This window comes from Diceros bicornis, chromosome 13, assembly GCF_020826845.1.
Source record: "Diceros bicornis minor isolate mBicDic1 chromosome 13, mDicBic1.mat.cur, whole genome shotgun sequence".
NCBI lineage: Eukaryota > Metazoa > Chordata > Mammalia > Perissodactyla > Rhinocerotidae > Diceros > Diceros bicornis.
The window spans coordinates 14,708,546-14,730,150 of NC_080752.1; the positions used below are offsets into that span (position 1 = coordinate 14,708,546).

General features: G+C 42.5%; 1 protein-coding gene across 5 annotated transcripts in view; it reads right to left on the reverse strand.

Annotated features, from left to right (window-relative positions):
• Nucleotides 1-939: 939 nt before the first annotated feature.
• Nucleotides 940-21,605, reverse strand: part of ORC1 (origin recognition complex subunit 1) — a 28,350-nt gene continuing 7,684 nt past the window's right edge. For all 5 annotated transcript variants that reach the window (XM_058552419.1, XM_058552416.1, XM_058552415.1 and 2 more), the window contains 14 exons: nt 20,920-21,102; nt 19,408-19,722; nt 16,040-16,412; nt 15,025-15,129; nt 14,282-14,477; nt 12,164-12,261; nt 11,466-11,567; nt 10,858-11,029; nt 10,159-10,266; nt 9,732-9,881; nt 8,890-9,009; nt 3,457-3,626; nt 2,822-2,909; nt 940-1,404 (listed from right to left, as the gene is read on the reverse strand). In XM_058552419.1, the coding sequence (XP_058408402.1) occupies nt 1,210-1,404; nt 2,822-2,909; nt 3,457-3,626; nt 8,890-9,009; nt 9,732-9,881; nt 10,159-10,266; nt 10,858-11,029; nt 11,466-11,567; nt 12,164-12,261; nt 14,282-14,477; nt 15,025-15,129; nt 16,040-16,412; nt 19,408-19,722; nt 20,920-21,102 (2,375 nt within the window). In that variant the 3' untranslated portion in view covers nt 940-1,209. The remainder of the gene's footprint in view (nt 1,405-2,821; nt 2,910-3,456; nt 3,627-8,889; nt 9,010-9,731; nt 9,882-10,158; nt 10,267-10,857; nt 11,030-11,465; nt 11,568-12,163; nt 12,262-14,281; nt 14,478-15,024; nt 15,130-16,039; nt 16,413-19,407; nt 19,723-20,919; nt 21,103-21,605) is intronic.

The following is a 21,605-nucleotide window of genomic DNA, read 5'->3' on the forward strand; positions in this document are numbered from 1 at the left end:
CATGATTCTAAAAAGGACATTCTCCTACATAATCACAATAATTTATCATACAAAACTGAACATTTACATTGTACTATTACCTAATATGAATAATCAATAATATTTATAATTGTTTGTATCTCTTAATTCCATGACCCAAACAAGGTTCACACAGTGCATTTAGCTATTTAGCTCTCATTTCTCTATTCTCCTTTCGTTTAGAATAGTTCCTCCATGTTTGTTTGTCTTTTGTGATATTAATATTTTTGAAGAGGAGCAGTTACCTTGCAGAATATTTTTCCCTCAATTTTGATTTATCTGATAATTTTCTCACCAGTAGATTCAGGTCAAACATTTCTGGCAGGACTATTGCATGGATGATGTGTTTTTCTCAGTGCCTCACATAAGGAGACTTGGGATGTCCGTTTGTTCCGTTGTTGGTTTCCATATAAATATTAAAATTAACTTGCAAAGTTATACAAAAAACCCTAAGATTTTGATTGGAATCAATTTGTATTTACAGATTAATTACATCTCTTTATTAAATTTATTCCTAGGTACCTTATATTTTCTGTGCCATCTAAGTCTTTTTTATTTAAAGATTTGTTTTAGGATAAATGGTACCTTTTTAAAAATTACATTTCCTAGCTATTTGTTGCTAGGGATTATTTATCACTGACATTATTTCAAACAGTTTTTTTCTCATAAACTAAGTTTGTTACATTCGCATTGTTCAAAAGCTAAAAGATATGTAATGACATACAGTGAAAGTCTTCCTGTAACCCCTGACTATAGCCATCCAGTTCTTTCCAACCACTGTAACCAATTTCTTACATATTTCTCCCAGAACTATTTTATATAGATACAAGTAATTGTGTGCATATATTTACATAATGATATGTTACCATTAAATAAATGGCACGGCTACTAACAGAAATAAAACTCAGAGGGAGGCTCCTGTGGTAGGAGGGATGGTTTGGTTTTATAATCTGATGTTTGTAATGACTACAAACTTCCCAGACATTCTGGGAAAAGCAAATTATTTAATGGAAAATTCCAAAATACATGACAGCCATTTCCATTGAGTATACTTTGCTACAACAATTCCATGTGCTTAGAAAAAGAAAATCAGGCTCTTTAAAAAGAGCAGATCAAAAACAACAACAACAACAACAAACCCAAACCCAAACCCAAACCCAAACCCCCCAGCAGTCCTTCCTCATGAAGCCTTCACTCTTCTTTTAGAGCATAGAGCACATCATCCTGGCTGACGTTGAGCCGCACACGAAGGAGCAGGTCGTTCCTGCTGGGCTCCACGAGGAGGAGGCGGCAGGAGCCCAGGTGAGAGCACACGGCCATGGTCTCTGACATGGTGGGGTACGGGAGTCCCTCCATCCTGCACAGTGCCACGTGTTGACTGTACACCTAGAGACAAAAAGCAAATCTGAGGTCAGCTGCCGGAAAGGTTAAGAGGAAAGGTAGTCCTGGGTCTGTTATGATCATTTATTTCTTCTTTGGTTCAGAATACTCAATACCCCAGAAGGCGTCAATGGGAACCCCAGTGGGGCACAAATGCAGGGGCAGAATGCAATAGTGACCTCAGAACCAGAGAACAGCTGGTCTGAATCCTGGTTCTACCAACTACCTAAATATGCAACCCTGGGCAAGTTATTTCACTCTTTGAGCTTCAGTTTTATGTATTAAATGTACTGCAGTATCCCTCATGAGTTCATGATATAAAATGTCTAGTAACTGTCACTGTAATACGAACAGTCCTAGTCTCTAGGAACTCCAGAGAGTTCCACAGTTGAGACTGTCATAATTCAAGTCAAATTTTGCTACAAGGGCATTTTCCTTAGCAGATACAGCATGCAGGTGCCAAGGCATGACCCTTGGAAAAAGCACAAAGGCCCAGAGAAAATACTGAATAGAGAGAGGCAGAAGGACAGCTGGAAACAGATTCCGAAAGCCCCCCAGTGGGTCAGGCAAGTCTGCAGCACTTTCTGGTCACTCTCGATTCTCACTCTAAGTCTGTCTCCCCGCATCCCCCACCAAGACTGAGAGCTTGTCAAGAGCAGGGATATTAGCCAATTCGGCTCAGGGTTCCTGGCACACATCACAGTTAACGGCACACTGTAGATGTTTAGAAAATGTTTACAAACTAAAATGATAGTCTCTCTCTGCAGAAGAGTTGTCTCAGGCTCGAGAAGGAGAACAATAACAGGCAAAACATGACCAGCAACTACATATTTAAAGAAGAAAAGCTGAAAGGAAGTAAAAAAGTAGATGGAAGGAAAATGTTTTCCTGATCTATTTGTATGTCTAAAACATACACAGACACAGACATATATACTCCCAGGTACACAATTCATCTACAGCAGCTCATTACCTATGGGTACCAGTTTTAAATAAACCACTAAGGCACGAGCCCTAATGATTCCTTTTACGTGATATAATTGAAACTATGCTCAAAGAGTGTTCAGGTTGATCTTTGTGATTTGTTTTTAAACATGGCTCATTCTGCAAGTCTTGCCCCTACTACACCATAAGCTGTATTAGGGCAGTAACTTTTATCTTGTTCATCTTTGGATCTCTCACTCCTAGAATAGTATCTGGCATATAGTAAACCTTCAATCTAATATGCAGAAACCAATTGTTAAAGGTCTTTTCTCATGCAACTCAATAAAATATCACATAAAAATAGGTGTTGGTCTGATATTCTTTAGCATAATCAGGTTGGCACAAAATAGAGATAAACTGTTACACAGTGATTGAAATTCCCACCTATTTGAAAGGCACTGGACCAAAATCTAGAAGGATTTGAAAAAAGGAGATCAATCACCTGTTGAAATGTTGCTTCCTCCAGTCCTGATCGACGGAACTCTGCAAGGATGGCTCTTAGGAAGCTCTGTTCCAGAACGGAGGAATTTCTTAAAGAAAATGAGGAGACATGAATTCTCATAAGCAGCTGTGCCACCAGCCTAGAGGAAAGCCAAATAAAGCTTTTCTGCATCTTTAGAGAAAAGAGAGGAAAAAACTGGGGAATACTTCTTCCCACATTATTTAGCAAGGACCCCCTACCCCTCAAAGTCTCAAAATGATATAGAAAAAAGAAGTGCAGGAACACAGCAACCACATCTGGAAATGTCCCAGCACCCCCATTTCATGAGCTGAGTATATCATTCCACACGAGAAAAGTGGCTGCTTCCCTCTCCTTGCTCCCACAGCACTTTACTTCACTGAACACCCATAGTGTAATTCAATACATGGTAATTACTTTCCTATCATTTCTAGGTTCACATTTCTGTCTCCCTGACTAGACCATGCCCCTTAAGAAAAAGGACCGTGTCTTCAGTAAATGCAGGTTGAATGAGCAAAAGCTTTGAAAGGGAAATGCTCCCATGGCCTTCCCAGACTGTGGCCCTCCCCAGTGGTCTTCCAAGGAAGGTTCAGGTTCAGGAAGCAGAAGCATCTTACTTGATGGCAGTGATGTACGACGATGAAAACATCTCATCTACTGCGTCCAGTAAGTGGGCTACAGTGACCAGGCCAGGGGAGCCGGGCTTCTGGTGGGAGAACTCACAGATCTCTGTGGCACGTCTACAAATGTCCAGGCAGCGTCGTGCATCTCCAGAGAGGGCTGCTACCTACAAGAGGGAACATTTTATTCCTTGAGGTCCCCTTGTGGCTGATTCCAGGAGAAACACAGATTTTTATCTTCAGCTAAAAAGGAAAGGTGGTACTGGGAATGGACTTAAGTCTGAAGTTAAGTACTTAGCCCTGGCTGAGAACCTGGAAGCCCAGATATAAATTATTCTACTATGCCTGAGACTTTTCCCTAAGTCCAAACCTTTGTTTTGGTTTTACAGGTAACTCTACAATGAAAAGGCAGAAATTCTTAGCTTTATTTAATATTAGGGAAATGAAATTTAAAAGAAGAGACCCTTGGCCTGAGATCATTATTAACCATCTGGAAACACAAGGGTTCTCATTCCTGGCATGAAGAGAGAAATGTGCCCCCAGAAGCAGCCAGCCTAAGCCAAGAGGCTGAGGTGGAGCCTATTTTGGAGATAAAGCCACAGCCTGAGCCTCCCTCACAGCGTGTGGTGAATTTTGGAGACCACCTGGTCAATGGCTAAACGGACCAGAATCAAGAGGGAAGGAAGCCACAAAGCTGGAAGACCCAGAGGAATCTGTGGTTAGATGAATCAGACCAACTCACAATGCCAACGGCTCCGCTGTGGCTCCTTCCTTTCCATGTGTGCAGAGGCCAAGGGGCTCCTGAGCTCCCTTCACAGGAATCCTATACTCTCTCCAAGGCTGACTTAGAAGGCCGCTTGATTCTTAAGTTTCACTGAGGGAATTCTTAGACTCACTGTGGCCTTCAAGGATCTCTGTTTCTATATTCTCAGTACTTGCCAGCAATCCCCACCATTTGCCTGACAACCATCACAAGCGACAACATCCCAAAATAATTATTTCCTTCCCAAATTCATGCTACATTAAGCAAACTGTACAGGCATATATATATATACACAACACACCAAGACATTAAAAGTAGTCATTTCTGGGGCCCAGCCCCATGGCCAAGTGGTTAAAGTTCCACGTGCTCTGCTTCAGCGGCCCAGGTCCATGGGTTCGGATCCCGGGCGCAGATCTACTCCACTCACCAGCCATGCTGTGGCAGTGCCCCATGTACAAAGTGGAGGAAGACTGGCACAGATGTTAGCTCAAGGCTAATCTTCCTCAAGGAAAAAAAAAAAAGCAAGATTGGCTGCAGATGTTAGCTCAGGGAGAATCTTCCTCAGCAAAAAAAAAAAAAGTAGTCATTTCTGGGAAGTGGGATTACAGGAGTTTTTAAATGTTTTGTGTATATTTCTGTTTTCAGAATCCAAATTTAAGACATTGAAAACAAAAATCACTTTTCCAGTAACCCAAGACAGAAAAAGCAGTATCAGCTTATATTCTTCCCTTTCTCTAATCTCCCACATCCAGTTGGTGAGGTTGTCCTGTGGCTGTTTCCGCCCTATCCCTTCTTTCCTCCGATCACCATTACCACTGCCTTGTGAAGTAGAACGTGAAGTTGTTAACAGCGTGGACTCGAGCTCCTGCAGAAGCCTAAGAACAGTGAGCAGGGGACCATGGGAGGCAAGAAAACACCCAAAGCGGTTCTCACCCTGAGGGTATCCATGAACCCTGGCAACCATAAGCACCTTTTTGACTGCTGCTGGGGTGAGGGAGACAAAAGAATAAGCTAGGGCCCACCCAACATGGAATCTAGGAGAAAATCTTGCATAAACTGGGACCTGACCCTCACAACAACCTCAGTATGAGAGTGAATGAGAGACCCATCCTGCAGAAAGGATAAGAAAAACGGCCTGTTTTGACCTTGGTGCTGCGTGGTGCAGGATAAAAAAACTCACTGAGTCTTTGCAACCACAAGCCCTCATATGGATTTGTAGCCAAATTCATGTTGTGTCTCTTAAAAACCTCCAGTGGAGAATTTTGTTTTAAAATGGTCCCCACTGGGGCCGGCCCCGTGGCTTAGCGGTTAAGTGCGCACTCCGCTGCTGGGCCCCAGGTTTGGATCCCCGGCGCGCACTGACGCACCGCTTCTCTGGCCATGCTGAGGCCGTGTCCCACATACAGCAACTAGAAAGATGTGCAGCTGTCACATACAACTATCAACTGGGGCTTTGGGGGAAAAAAATAAATAAATACAATTAAAAAAAAAAATGGTCCCCATTGGTAGTGTCCCTCAGTAACTGACAAAAGCAAAAACAAATTCTAAATGAACTCAACTTCAACTCAGGTCTCAATTAATTCTCAGGTAAAGCTCTAAGAAACATAAGCATACAGTGAAAAAATATAAAATAACCAAGAAAGTCAAGACACAAAAACAAGGAAACAAGGCCATAAATGCACAGGAACTAGCAATCAATAGAATTAGACCCATGAAGACTTCAGATATTGTAATTATAAGATAAAAAATATAAAACAGGTATGTTTCTTTCTATGTAAAGAAATAAAAGAAGGTTTGATATTACAGGCAGGAGTTTTGGGTAGAAACAGCATTGAAATTTGATGCCTTCTGAAACCTATTAAAAGACCAAGAAAAGGAAGGGAAGCAATGGGAGAGGAGTAAACATCTAATTCTGCAAGCTGAAAGAAGTGGTCGAGTACTGGTTGACTTAGCAGATTGGAGAAAGCCAATTCCTACGCCAGTAATGAGGAATCCAAGAACAAATCTAAGTTACACTAAAAATCTTCAAAGTTCTCAGGAGTTAGTGGTACTGGAACAGGAGGTAAAGGGGGATATTTGGCTAAAATAAGGAGGAATGATTAAAAGTTAAGAAACTGATGCTCTAGATCAGGAGTCACCAAAGTACAACCCACCCTTTTTTTTTTTTAATAAATAAAGTTTTATTGGAACACAGCTATGCACATTCATGACATGTTGTGCATGGCTGCTTTCTTGATGCAAGAGCAGAGCTGAATAGAGGTGACAGACTGTTTTGGCCCACAAAGTCTAAAACATTTACTACCTGGCCCTTATCAGAGAAAGTTTGCCCACCCTTGCCTTAGATCCTCCCCCATTTCATGCTGTTGGGTGAACATTAGAGCCAGTGAGGGACTATTTAGGGCTCTGTGAGAAAATTTTTTTTTTTTTTGTGAGGAGGATCGGCCCTGAGCTAACATCTGCCAATCCTCCTTTTGCTGAGGAAGACTGGCCCTGGGCTAACATCCATGCCCAACTTCCTCCACTTTATATGGGACGCCACCACAGCATGGCTTGACACGCGGTGCGTCGGTGCGCGCCCAGGATCCGACCCAGCGAACCCTGGGCCACCGCAGTGCAGCGTGCGCACCTAACCGCTTGTGCCACCGGGCCAGCCCCATATGAGAAAATTTTATGTCTTGGTAATTTGTACTGTTTCCATAAAACTCTTTGCCCTGGAGATTATCCCTCTCCTACCAAGGCAGGAGACCAGAGATTTACTCTCAAGCAGAGATAAACAAAAAGGCTCTGGACCCTGGACACTAGGTATTGTTGCAGGGGAGGGGATGTCCCTTACTAAATACAGATGGTTACTATTTGCATGCTGGATTCGAAGACCTCCACCCTCTCTGACTCCAGCCCACCTCCCCCACTCCCAGAACACTGTCCTCCAGGCAGGACACGGGAAGCCTACTCGGAGAAACCTGACTATCCCAATGGGAAAGAACTGAGGAAGATCTGAAGAAGATCTGGGAAGAACTGAAGATCCTGAAATTGGCCCAATCAGATTATCTCACAGTGAAGCTCTCAGTGAAAAACCCCCCATGTGCTCAGAGCTCTGGACTAGCTCTGTAATCTCCACTTTTATGCCTAAGTAGAGAAGCAAGACATCTGAGGAAAGTAACAATGCAAGATAGAGAACAAAACCAATAGACAAGAGCATCTTGGAGGAAAAGGGAGAAGACAACCTAAATAAATAAGATGGCATGGGGCTGGCCCGGTGGCGCAAGCGGTTAAGTGCACGCGCTCCGCTGCAGCGGCCCCGGTTCAGATCCCGGGCGTGCAGTGATGCACTGCTTGGCAAGCCATGCTGCGGCGGTGTCCCATATAAAGTGGAAGAAGATGGGCCGGCCCGTGGCTTAGCAGTTAAGTGCGCGAGCTCCGCTGCTGGCGGCCCAGGCCTGGATCCCGGGAAGGCGTGCACCGACGTACCGCTTCTCCGGCCATGCTGAGGCCGCGTCCCACACACAGCAACTAGAAGGATGTGCAACTATGACATACAACTATCTACTGGGGCTTTGGGGAAATAAATAAATAAATAAATAATTAATTAAAAAAAAAAAAGTTAGCGCTTAAAGTGGAGGAAGATGGGCATGGATGTTAGCCCAGGGCCAGTCTTCCTCAGCAAAAAGAGGAGGATTGGCAGATGTTAGCTCAGGGCTGGTCTTCCTCACAAAAATAAATAAATAAATAAATAGGATGGCATAAAAAAGGACCATTCAGAGAGAGGTAAAAAAAAAGAACTTTTAGAAATTGCATGATAGAAGTGAATACCTCTACTCAATAGAAGGGTTAGATGGTAACTTTGAGGATCTCTCCTAGAAAGCAAAGCTTAAAGATGAGCACCATATCTGGCTCACCTGACCCAGGACCTAATTAATAGAGTAGCCAGCTGTGAGCAGGGGCTACAGACACGTGCTGCTGCTATAGGCGTTTGGAGTTCACATTGTTGCAGGCAAGAAACTAGAATACGTTTACAGTTCTTTTAAATGCCAAAATACTGTGGATGTGTGGTTTCTTGCGTTCAGCTCAAGGCAGATATTTAACCCATTTTGTTCCTCAGCAGCCTCAGAGACTAGTCTCAGTGGACTCTCAGTCGCACGCCCCTAGTGAGCCTGGAGGATGTAGGTCATCCAGCACCTCATACCCACCATGGAGAGTGTGTCTTGCTAGGCACATCATAGACATGATCTCATTTAATTCCCTCAATGAGCCTGTGAGGTTGCTATTATTATTCCTATTTTTCAGAGAAGAAAACTGAGGCTCAGGAAGTTTTAAAGTAACTTTCCTATAATCTTCCACATGCCTAGTAAGTGTTAGAGTTGGAATTCAAATCAGGTCTGTCTACTCTGCCCTTTTCACTATACAAAGCTGCCAGCTCCCTGAATCAATTAATCCTCATTTGTACATAAACCCACCATTGTGATAGCTTTCTAATTAATTATACGGTAAGAAGGCTAAGGAATTTTTCAGAATTTTGTTTCTACTTTTTGCGTTTGTTTTAACAGGACTTCTTGAATTTCTCTCCATCCCCAGAGCACCCAGCACAGGGCCTCACACCGAAAGGTGCTCAGCAAAGACTTGCCAACTGATTTGTAGGTGTGGCTAGGGGCTCCCCAAGGGTGACTTACCTTCCTGGCTACCAACTGGATGGCATCATCCTCAAAGGCCTTTAAATGTTTGAGTCGTGACACTAGGATCTGTTGCAGTTGGCTGTGAGTATAGGGCTGGAAGGACATCCTGGTAAGACCCTGGGGAGCCAAGATGACAGAGGAACAAGTTCATTGATTGCCCACTCTGATCGTCCTGGTGGAAAGCCACCCTCAATTCCCCAAACCCAATTTCCAAGTCCCGCATAACAATTTACACACTTCACTCCAGGACTGCCACTGCTTCCAGCTCCTTTTGTTATTGACATTGGCCAGTGGTATCCTGCAGGGCAGTAGTTCTCAACTATTATTCCTTTAGTTTAAAAGAACTTTTTATTCCATCAGAATCATTAGAAGTAGATAGAAGCAGAGGTGCCCTAATTAGAGTGGATGGCAGGATCTTCAGCTCTACGTCATGCGCAGGCCCAGCTCCTGGCTTCCCCCCTCATGCTTATATGTACTTGATGTTGTGCTTCTAGCTGAACCACAAGGTCCACGAGGGCAGAGAGCGCATCTGCCTTGTTCACTGCGATACTCCATGCATGTAACGCTGCCTGGCAAGTGCTTAAATATCTTTTGAAAAAATTAAACCTCCAGGGCTTTGTGCCGTTTAAGAGTGCACAGGTAGCAGAACACTAAGATGTTTGCAGAAAATCATGCAATGGTGACATATTTAATTCCAACTAAGAAATGTTAAGAATTTCAGAAATCACATTTCTTACTTTTCCCATTTATTTTAGTTTCCTATGTATTCATTTCTGCAGAACTCCTTGGCCCAGCTTATGGATCCATAAGAACAGCTTGAGAATGGCCTGAGGACCTACCAGTCGGCTTGACACCCGGTTCATCATGATGCGCTCTGGCAGGTCCATAGTGTTGGCAATCGTCAAGACCACAAGCCGGGCCTCCTTGTGAGTGGGCCAGTCAAAGAGATTGTACATTACGTCTTGTTTCTGAGTCCACAGAAGGTCGAGCTGCCAGGGAAATGGAGAGAGATGCAGGGTCAACCACAGAGATGGAGCCAGGACCCAGAGTGAAGACCTGTTACCACTGCTTTAGCTGCATGTACGTCTCAGGTCACATCACCAAAGCAGCAAGGAAGTCAACAGACACATGCATCTCCCCACCAGAGAAGGGGCTCAGATAAATGAATAAGGGAGCCAGGACTTCCCTCCTGCCCACTATTTGCTCCCAGATCATCGCCGTCAAGAACTACACCACTTCTCCAGTCCCCCCACGGGCGCCCCCTACCTCATCCACAAGCAGCACAGTGGTTTCCTGAGAGGACCCTTGGGTGCGGAATCGCTTTGCTAGCAGTTCTGCTGCATGGTTAGCTGTTGCCTTTTGGCCTGTTAGCTTCTGCATTGGGGGGACAAACAAGTAAACCATAAGGATTTTACTCCCCTGGGCTTAAAGTTAAATCTGCAAATAGAGGAAGCCATTTAGTCTGAGGACTTGAGTATCCCATACTGTCTTCCACGCTATGATCCTGGAAGGAGAAGGCACCAAAATAGAAGATAAAAAGTGTGTGTGTTTGAAATGCAAATGAGCCACAGACTTGCCCCAGAAGCCCCTCCAAAACCATTACTATATGACTCTATTTAGAACTGGACATTACTTATTCCAAGATAACAGCCAATGAATGGAAGAGGGAAGTTCCCTCTCTGGCCTACCTCTAACCCCTTTTCCAGTCTGCCACACTGCCTCCTGTGTACCAGTGGTTTTCATCATGTTGGTAAGTCCTGGCTTCTAGTAACTCATATCCAGCTCCTAGAACTTAAGGTCCTTGAGGGTAGGAATTCTGCCTTCCTTGCCATTGCTACCTCTACACAAAGAACAATGCCTGGCATGTCATAAACATGTATTATACACAAAATTAAATAAACATTTCCCTTATCATGTGCCACCAAGAAACTGTATTTTCCAAAAAGCCCAAATAGCTTTGCTTACCTGCAAGATTTGCACATAGACTTGGTGGGGCTCTGTCAGCTTCATGCCATTGACCTCAATGTATTGAAAGGGAGGAACATCGTTTGCTTGGGTGGCCTGCTGCAGGCCACGTATCACCTCGTGCACAGTAGCAGTCTTCCCTGTCCCAGGGACCCCGGAGATGTACATGCACCTAGGCAAGAAGGGAAGACCTGTGGGCTAGGTCTGTGCCAGCTGCCTCACAAAATCACCAGTCAGGAGTGAGGGAATGTGTGCTGAAGGAAGGACCAGGACCCCTGAAATGTGGAGGTGGGGCCAGTAAGGGCCATCCTCAGAAGCTGCTTAGAGCAGGAACTGTTTATATAGAATCATTCATTCCATAAGCAATGCTATATGCAAACTGCCTAGCCAAAGAAGGCCAGTTTCATTCTCTCTGAAAGACAGAATTACTGTTCCTGTAGAATTACTTTGACAACAAAAGCTGCTCCAGAAGCTTTAGGCTTCAGCAATGATTTTGCCTGCCTTTCTGACACTAGAGAAAGACCCTTTGGTTGAACTATAACCCCTGAGGTGGTGTACTAGCAGGGGCCTTCCGCCCTGACCATCCTGCCTGCCTCAGCATGACTCACCCTCCAGTCCGGTCAAGGAGTTTGCTTTCCACAAAGTTGTAGATGTCTTGGAATTCTTGTTCCCGACAGGGAAGAGACTCAGGTACCGCAGAAACATGCAGCCTACAGTTGGTGGTAAATGAGGGAAAAGGAGGACTTTAGAAGCATTTCACCATCTACTCAATAATAAATGGGAAAGACTTATCAATAGTTTCTATATGAATCCTCAATCATAAATCCAAGGGAATACCTTCATTCTCAAATCTCTTCATTTGGCCTCATAATCCCTTTCTCTACCCAAATCACCCAACTCAGTGGTTCTAACCAAGGGTACATATCACCTAGGGAGCTTTCCCCAAATCATATGGGTGGACTTCATCCCACAAGAGATTCTGATTCAGTTGATTTCAGGCAGGATCTAGGCTTTACGCATTTTGAAAAGTCCCCACATAGTTCTAAAGGGTACCATAAAGGAGAAGCAGTATCCTGACTAATCACCTCCCATCCCTGAGAAGATGGTGGCAGTCATCTGGAAATTTACTCCTCCTAGAACCTGTCCTCGTAGCTCCCCCAGTCAGTGCTTCAAAAGTTTCTTCTTTCTATACACACACGTTCATTTTACCCTCATCTTTTATTATGTACACAAATGACTGCAAATTACTCCCATTTCATGTGAATGAAAGAAGAGGCCCCATTTCTGCATAACTGAGCAGTATCACCTCAGCCGGGCCTCCTCCAACACACTGGTCGGCTCCTGGGCAGCCATGTTGCGGCTACGGATCCGTGGAGTGGCATGATATGGCATTCTAGACTCAGGCTGTATTCAGAAAAGAGAACGAATTTCAGAAGGAAAAAATAAAGCAAAACACCATCCAGGACACATCAGCACATCTGATTCATGATGATCTGATAAAAGAGAAGTACTGAATTCCTCTTAGTTCTCTACTGTATGAAGTACCAAGATTCTCCCTTTCTCTCCTTGTATCACACATATACTTTGTTCATAGTCCAAACAAGATTTCTTATTTCTAATTTATATACAGTATTAGGATTTGAAAACAATGTCAATCTGAGCAAAGAATGAATATAAGTATGGATTAAATACTATTTAAAAGTAAAATATTATCTTGAAAGACAAGAAATTACTAAGAAATCCTAACTACTCTGCCCAAATCCAGGGTAGAATAGGAGGCATAAATTGAATTTGATTCACAGGATCCTCCTCTAGATTTCTTTGAAAATACGGTCAAACTGTAGCTCAGAACTTCCGCAATCCACAATTCAATAAACATGTCCCACATAACAACGTTTCAGTCAATGACAGACCGCACATACAACGGTGGTCCCATAAGATTAGCACCATACAGCCTAGGTGTGTAGTAGGCTGTACCATCTAGGTTTGTGTAAGTTCACTCTATGATGTTCGCCCAATGACAAAATCACCTAACACCACATTTCTCAGAACATATCCCCTTCGTTAAGTGACACATGACTATACTTGGAAAAACCTCACCAGATTTTCCCATTCCAAACCCCAGGGTCACTCCTCAGCCTAGGTTAACAGTCCTATTCTCTTTTTCCTTGTTACTGGCTCACTAGAGCAGGCCTGCTATCCCATCTTCATGTTTCCACAAAGCACTCCCTTTTCGGGGGGCATTTTGCCCCCCACCCTCTGCTTCCAGCCTGGCTATAGACTGATAATCTCTCCACTTCTTCCTCAGACAGAAAGCACTCAGACCCTGTCTGTTTAAAGGTTTTATATCTATTAACTTTGGAGAAAACAGGAAAGGAATAACAAAACCTTTCTGAGAAGCTATCAAAAAACTTGGTGGACTTCTCATCTTTTTAATTATGCTAAAGAACCCTACCACCCTATATTTCTTCTTCTGGGTAGGGCCCAGGAGATGCAATCAAACCAGAACATTGGTGAGCTGTTTGCATAATAAGGTACTCCAGGCTTGATTGCCTCTAGTCCAAACATGAGCTATTGGATAGATCCAAGCCCAATCACATTTTTCTTGATATGGAAAAAAGGAGATCAGCTTTAGAAAAAGTCTCCTAATTAGGCATTTCCAAACTGTCTTCCAAAGAACAAGATACTCCACGAAAAATGTTTCCTGGTCAAAGACTCATACACTAATGCTCTCTTGGAAGGTCACAACAACATTAATAAATTATTGGCCTTGAGAAGCCATGTGATAATGAAACCAGTTTAATTTTGTTTAATCCCAACATTTCTCAAACAAATCTGAACATGGGAAGACCGTCTTTTCTTAATAGCTTTCAACGTTCTGCTGAAGTTCCACAGGAAACAGAAGACACGTCCATTCGTCTCTTCCATCTTACCATTACACAATTCATTGCCAATCTCCAAGTAGTACTCCCTGTTTCTCAGGTGTATCAAGCAGCACAACAAAACCAACATGGCTGGCTGCCCTGGATTCAACACCTACTGAGCACTGGTTATGCACAAAGCACTCTGCTAGCTTTCGTGGGAAATGCAAAGACGAGGAGTCAGTTCTTGCTCTTCCCTTGCGAAGTTTGGCTCTTGGCCATTTGCTTCTGTATCTTAAAAGGAACTTGGACTCAAAAAGCATTGCCTACTGGATTCATTTTCAGTCCTAGGCTTCACTTAGATCCTTTCCTCCATGAATATTCCAAGTGGAATAGCTTTGAATATGACAGACCTGTGCTCAGAATCCAGCTATTACTAATTGTGTGAACTCCGCCATCACAATTTTTAAAATAAATTAAAATTATAAACTAAAATTTACAATTTGTAAATTAAGAGCCATCATAATTTTTAAATTAAGAAACTAAACCTAAAAGAACCTTACAGTTTTCTTTGGTGTCTTGGAGGGGGTCTGTAGGGATGACGTCGTGGAAGAACAGAGGTTCCTGGACACACTACTGGGTGTTCTCCTTGGAAGGGGTGGTGTGGAAGCCTCTTCCTCCTCACTGCTAGAGTCTGAAATCTCTGCTGCTGGCAGAAACTCTTCATCGTCTTGGTCACTTTTACTATTACCTAAAAACCTGAATGGTGGATTAGAGGTATTGCAGAGTCTTTCCTGCGACCAAGCAGTAAGGATGTGCCCAACTCCTGGGGCCCTTGTTATTGAGATGCTCTGCTAGGGGTTTTATTTATATTATCTCATTAAATCCCTCAACAACTTTGTGACTTGTATATTATTATTCCCATTTTACAGATGAGGAAACTGAGGCTTAGATAGGTTAAATAACCTACCCAAGGTTACACGGATAGTAAATGAAAAAGCTGAGGTGCAAATTCAAGTCTATCAGAATCAAACTTCATGCTCTTAGGCACCCCACTACAGTCTTGCTGGGTGTGATGCTTATGGGGACCTGGGAGCCACCTAAGCCCAGGTGGGTATTTCTTGCCCCTTTCAAACTGTGACATTTATGTGAAATTAATATAATTCCAGACATACCAGGTAAAAGGTGAATTTCAGTGGATTAGCAAATAACAAATGAGAAATATAAGATGCTTTAAGAAATTAGATTATGGATCTCAGAGATGGCAGTGATAGGCGTTTTTCCACCTGCCAAGGAGCAGTCTTACCAAAGTTGCTGCCTAATCCGATTCAAAGTCAAGAGGGAACTCTTCCTGTGGGTACGACGGGGAGTAGAGGCAGCTTCATCCTGAGCTTCCGGTTCTTTGGCCTCCCTGCAGGATAACAGCAAAGTTACAGGCAGCAGTTGGGGGCTCTAGGGATCAGGCACTAGAAGACAGTCAGGTGGCCTGATGGGTGCCTGTTCTTTTCACAGCTACTTTGGAAGGAGCTAATCACATTTTGCTAAAAAGTTTATATTGACTCAAAGCCAGAGATCAAAGTTTGCCTAAAGCTTATAATTTAAATCAGATTTCCCACCTCCCCAACTAGAGAGCAGAATATACTGATCCCAGGCAGCGTTTCTTGTCCTTTTTTGTTTCTGACCCATCTATGAGTTTACTGTCCGCTCAGGCTCAAGGTTAGCAGAAATGCAGCTATATATTCAATACAAAGTATTTATCAAGCAGATCTGTTAAGGGCCAGGTGCTGGAGTTTCTGAGCAGGAAGCATCGAAATGTGTAATTTCTGGCTTGTCACATTATTTGTGCAGCCCCTTATTTACAAACATTATCTAGCGTCAAACTGCAAAGTTTGTTCTAGATGCATTATCTTCTTGTACTATATGTATTTGAAAACGGCTTCCAGTTAAAAAAAAAAAATCTAAGAAAATGACTGTTAAAATGTGGCAAAGAGCCACAGCAAGCAATGAAATCCAGGACTGTAAAGCAATTCAGGTGTGGGAAATTATCTTCTAGAACAGTGATGCCTAACAGACAGCTGCGTATATCAGAAACCATCCAAAGAGCATTTCAAAAATGCAGGTTCCTAGGCCCAACACTTAGCGATTGATTCACTATGTCTGTGAAGAGTGTCAGAAATATGTATTCTGGAAAAGCTCCTAGTGATTGCTGACACACATTTGTGACCCACTGCTCTAACTTTATCAACTGTGACCCACACATTTCACACCATGTGAAGGATCTCAATTTCTTCTGTGGGAGGCAGGGTAATGTCCCTGGTCACCTCTTTTTGACGATTTCTGGTTTCAGAATCACAGAAGGCACCACCGAGGAGCTCTGTCCCCCCCTGACAGGGGTAAGTCTTCTTCCCTCACTAATCACTGTGGTTTTCAAAGCTGGGACTCGGGTTCTCAGGGTCACGTGGCGTTCAGGTGAAGCTTTCTTGTTATCCTTGGCACAAGAGCGTCGCTGAATCTCTGTAGTTTTCTCTGGGGCTTTCAGAGCTGGAGACGGGGTCTGAAGTCCATCAGGCTGAGACCTCTTAGAAGGTGAGGTGATTTCAGAGAAGGCCACTTTCCGTTTAGTTCTTTTGGGAGAATCCAGCGAGGCCCGTGAAGTCTGCTGGGAAATCCTAGTGTTAGGTGTCCTAGGGGAACCTAAGCCCAAGAGAAATCACCATAGACAATGTGTGAATTTTATAACTGGCACTACACACATCCCCAGTCTCTTTATAAATAAATTCATTCACTGAAGTTATACAAAGACATGAGTTACACATATTTTGAATTATTCCATGCTTTCTTTCCCCAGGCCAGGTAGCTCTTATTATTTTTAGTCTCTCTCCTAAATTCCATGGGTGAGTTTCCTTGTTAGAACCATAAGTCAACTCTTAAGTCAGATTTTGCTGATAAATGTTCAGCAATCCAATTTCCCTGAAGTAATCTACCAGAACAGTGGTTCTCAACCAGGGGTGATACTGCACCCCTCAGCCCCTAGTCAATAGCTTTTGAAAAAATCTATACCAGTGGCTCTGTTGCGTAATACCAAGGCCTAGATTTTTCTTAACCCAGATTGTATCTACCAATAGAGAAAAGATGGATTGCTGGAGGCAGTCAACTGGGTTCTGTGAATACACAGAACCACGTTTGGATTTGCTCCTCTCTCACCGTGACCAAAGGCACCAAGAATCCCAGCCATTCATTCATAGATATCAACTGAGCTGTTAAAATGGAAAGATCCGTGCAGGTGCTAGGAGGAAACAAAGCTGAATGAGGCTTCATCCTGGTCCCCATGCACAAGACATCTAGTCTAACACGGGAGATGATACACGTGAATGTTTATAATGTGAAGGAAAATAATTGTCCTCAAGCACCTAAGTGCTTATAACTATGGCTTCTGAGATAGACCTTGAAAGAAAGGCAACATTTCAACAGAGTTGAAAAGGGAAGGACAGGGATACGTGATGACAATAAATGGGATGAATGTGAGCTAAGGAACGAGGCAGGGAAGCACTGGGCATAGAGGAGTTCACTTCAGTCACAGCATGTGGTATGTGGGGAAGAGCTGCAGATAAGGCCAGAAGAATCATCTAGTACCTGTGTGCTAAATATAAGGGTAACTCCTGTCTAGATTAACATAAAAATGCCCCAATGTCCCAGTCTTCTTCATACCTCATTTTCCTATCTTTCTGTCAAAAACAATCCACCCAAAATATTTTCATTATATCCTCCCTCCTCTAATTATGTCACTGTATCAAGTCCAAATTTCTTACCCTAACTTTCAAGGTCCTCCAAAATCAACAGTCAAAAAATATTGCAATTATTTCTAAATGGCGATATTACAAATTACTTCTTTAGTGATCTTTCTGCATTTCCCAAATGTTTTATACATCTATTTTCAGCTCCTAAATACACATGGTACTAAGGAGTTATGAAGAATACAAATAACTTACACCCAACAAACTTGGCACATACACAAAAATTCAAAAGGACTAATGACACATAACAGGATGAGGATGAGCTCTTAGAACAGCCGCAGAGTGGCTTTCAAATACATTATAAGTGAAAAAAGTAAGATGGAAAAGAACATATCCAGTATGCTACCCTACTGGGTAAGAAAGAATGGGAAATAAAATTATATGCATGTTTGCGTATATGTATGTGAGTGTGTGCATTTATATATATATCTGCTGATCTTTGCAAAAAAAAAAACAGGAAAAATAAACCAGAAACTAATAAAATTGATTATCTACAAAAGATGTGGTAGAAACAGGGTGCAGGGTAAAGAAAGGGTGGGGCTTCTGTGAGCACACTTGTTATAAATAATTTCGACTCTTTAACTATGTTAATGTTTCACGTGTCTGAAAAATTAAATCAAAGATGGGAAAAGCCCTAAAATTAAAGAGAAATAAAAGAACCTAACTGTATATCACCAATAATATAACCATCAAAAGAAAAAATTTAATCAAAGGAACTTGACTCTCTTAGTAGAATATATTCTAAAGGCGTAAAGATCTGCAAATAAAGTTTGAACTTTACTGGTAAGTTTACTGCTGGTAGTAGTATTGGTAGAGCAATTGTGAAACTATTTTGTGTATCAGGATTGCTTGTGGGAACCAGGGCTCTTCTTCCTGGAGAAGGGAGATACAATTATGGAATATGGGAAGGAGGAGAACCCTGTGGTATAGATTAGAAGAATCAGTATGAATTCAAGAGTTTTAAAACATATATATTTCTTAGCTCTTGCACTAGGGATCTAAAAGCAATGTCACCTTAGTAGCAGAGCTCTTGAAGAAATAGCTGATTACAGGGCTCAACATCACTAATCATTAGGGAAATGCGACAATGACATACCATCTCACACGCATTAGGATGGCTCTACTATCCAAAACAGAAAATAACAACTGTTGGTGAGGATGTCAAGAAACTGGAACCCTTGTAAACTGTTGGTGGGAATGTAAAATGGTGCAGCTGCTATGGAAAACAGTATGGTGGTTCCTCAAAAATTAAAAATGGAATTATCATAAGATCCAGCAATCTCACTTCTGGGTATATACCCAAAATGAAAGCAGGGACTCAAGCAGATATTTGTGCTCCCTATTCATAGCAGCATTAGTCACAATAGTCGAAAGGTAGAAGAAACCGAAGTGTCCATTCACAGATGAATGGATAAACAAAATGTGGTATATAGATACAATGGACTACTATTTAACCTTAAAAAGACAGAAAATTTTGACACATAATACATAGATGAACCTTGAGGACGTTATGCTAACTTAAATAAACTAGTCAGAAAAGACAAATACTGTATGATTCCACTTATATGGGGTATCTAGAGTGGTCAAATTCAGAGCCAGAAAGTAGAATCGTGGTTGCAAGAAGATGGGGCAGGGGAGAATGGGGAGTTATTGTTTAATGGTTGGAAGATGATGGTGATGGTTGTGTAACAATGTGAATACACTTAATGCCACTAAACTGTATACTTAAAAAAGATTAACATGGTAAATTTTATGTTTTATATATTTCAATATGTGTCCAATCAGTACCTGACCCACTGCTGCACTAACTCAATACTGTAGCATGAATTAATATCTTATTAATATCATATTCCTTTAGCCTCACTATTGTTCACTGTGGCCCATTCCACACTTACTGCCGAGCTCCAGCCTCTTCCTTGCCCTTGGGGTGACAGGATGGGTAGGCGTTGGGCGAGATTTGGAGGTGGAGTGCCTCGATTCAATCCTTTTGACCGCATGCTCTGCTGTGGTCCAAGAAGGGCTTTCTATGCTCTTAGTCTTGGCTTCCACGGGCTTCTGGCATCTAGGGCTGCCTTCTTGTAGCTTTTCGAATTCTGCAAATAGTTCTGGGGATAGTGGTCTGAACTTTTTCTCATTCCAAGATAGTTTCACAAAGAGTGTCTTCTCATTTTTCAGATCCGTAGGTATCACTGCATCTGGGGCTAAAGCTACTACCTGAATGTAAGAAGTATAGTGAATAGGAGGAAATGGAGATCAAAAGAGCCAAAGAATGCTCCACAAGAGCTATGATTAAAAAGCATTTAAATCTGCACCCTTACCTGGATCGTTACTTTTCCAAACTAAAGAGGCACAGACATGGCAGAGCATATTTCCAGACTCTTCCTCACTGATATCCATACCCCACATTGCTTTATTTTCTGGGCCATTCTATTCACCCAGATGTGCCAAATTTCCCCACAAAAACTTCTCTAAACATGCTCCCCTCCTCAGTAGTCTATAATGGCTCCCCACTATAGCAAAATCAGATTACTTAAACTAATTTTCAATGCCTTCTAAAATCTGGCCCCACTTTACCTCCTGAGTGCTCCATACTCTTCATAATGGCCTTCCATCACTAGTGGAGCTTGGCTTGTCACAGTTCTGCTCATTCCCACCATTGTGCTCCTGCCTAAACACCCACATCCCTCTCTGCCTTTCCAAATCTACTCATCTTCCTACTTCAACTTCTATATCTGCCTTTCACTCCTTCACTCATTGAACTCAGAGATAAATTATTTTGTGGCATGTGTTATGCTGGGCCCACAAATTGGAAAAATCTGATGACAGTCGTGCCAGACCAAAGTCTCTCTGCACTACCATCATGCCAACCACCTAATCACAATGCAACCACACTTCACATCAGGATCTAATCCCCTTTTGGAGGGCCTCAAGGAGCTTGAGAAATAACTCATATCTTAGTCTCCAAACCAATGTCTCAATTTATCCACGACTCATTGGAAACTGATTTATCATAAAAATCCCATAACACAAATTTACCAACTCACACTCTTTGTACTGATTTAGTCAAGGTGAAATCCTCATTTAAGCAAGCATATTCAGCCTCACAGTGCTTTATGCCTGCCATAATCATAGCTAAATATAATTTCCCAATGAGATACATTTGCTAATTCCTGCTCATCCCTCAGGTCACAACCTAAATGTCACTTCCTCCAGGAGGCTCCTCACACCTGGTAAGTGTTCTCAATAAATACACGCGACGTGAAGTAGACAAGCAAGCAGAGAAGACGATAAACAGGAAAAAATTCATTTCTGTGGGGTAAATAGAGCCAGTGATACCTTTAAGGCCATGCAGTTTAGGAGGCAGCCAGAAATAAGCTTCAAGATAGAACTGAGGATCACGGCATCACCTACCTGCACAGGGCCAATGATGGTCTCGGCATTAATGTTGCTGTCACAGGCAGGATAATCGTACCAGAATATCTCCTGGGCAGCAGGCTTCCGGCCCAGCAAATGCTGTTTACAGACAGGGACTTCACAGAATCGGATAAACCACTGTACTCGAGCACGTTTCCTGGAATAAGGTTCAGAACCTAGGAGGGATAGGTGGGAAAGGTAAGGTTAAGACAATCAGAAAACATTTTATTAAGCACTTCTGATGCACCAGACACTGTGTTGAGCACTTGCTAATACTTGATTAACACATTATCCTTAATCTCACAACAACCCTACAAGGTAGGTACTATGGCTATCTCCCTTCTACATGCTAAGTAATCAAGTTTCAGGGACCTTAAGGAATTTGTCAAAGGTCATAGGACCAATCAGGAGCGATCTGACTCCACCCCGCACCCACGTTCTTTTCACTTTGATCCACTTTCTATTGGTGCTATCAGTCATCAAAGAAACCACAAAAGGTAGTTCTAAATTGTACAATTCTACAAAAGAGCAGCAATTCTGATCACAGGCACTGAACAAAACTCGCAAAACAGTGATTGTAAAGAAGCCATCAAACAACAGAAAAACAAAAATCCCAGCAAGAATCAGAGCATCGGCCACTGAGATGACGCCTGGCAAACATATGCTTGCAATCTTTAGC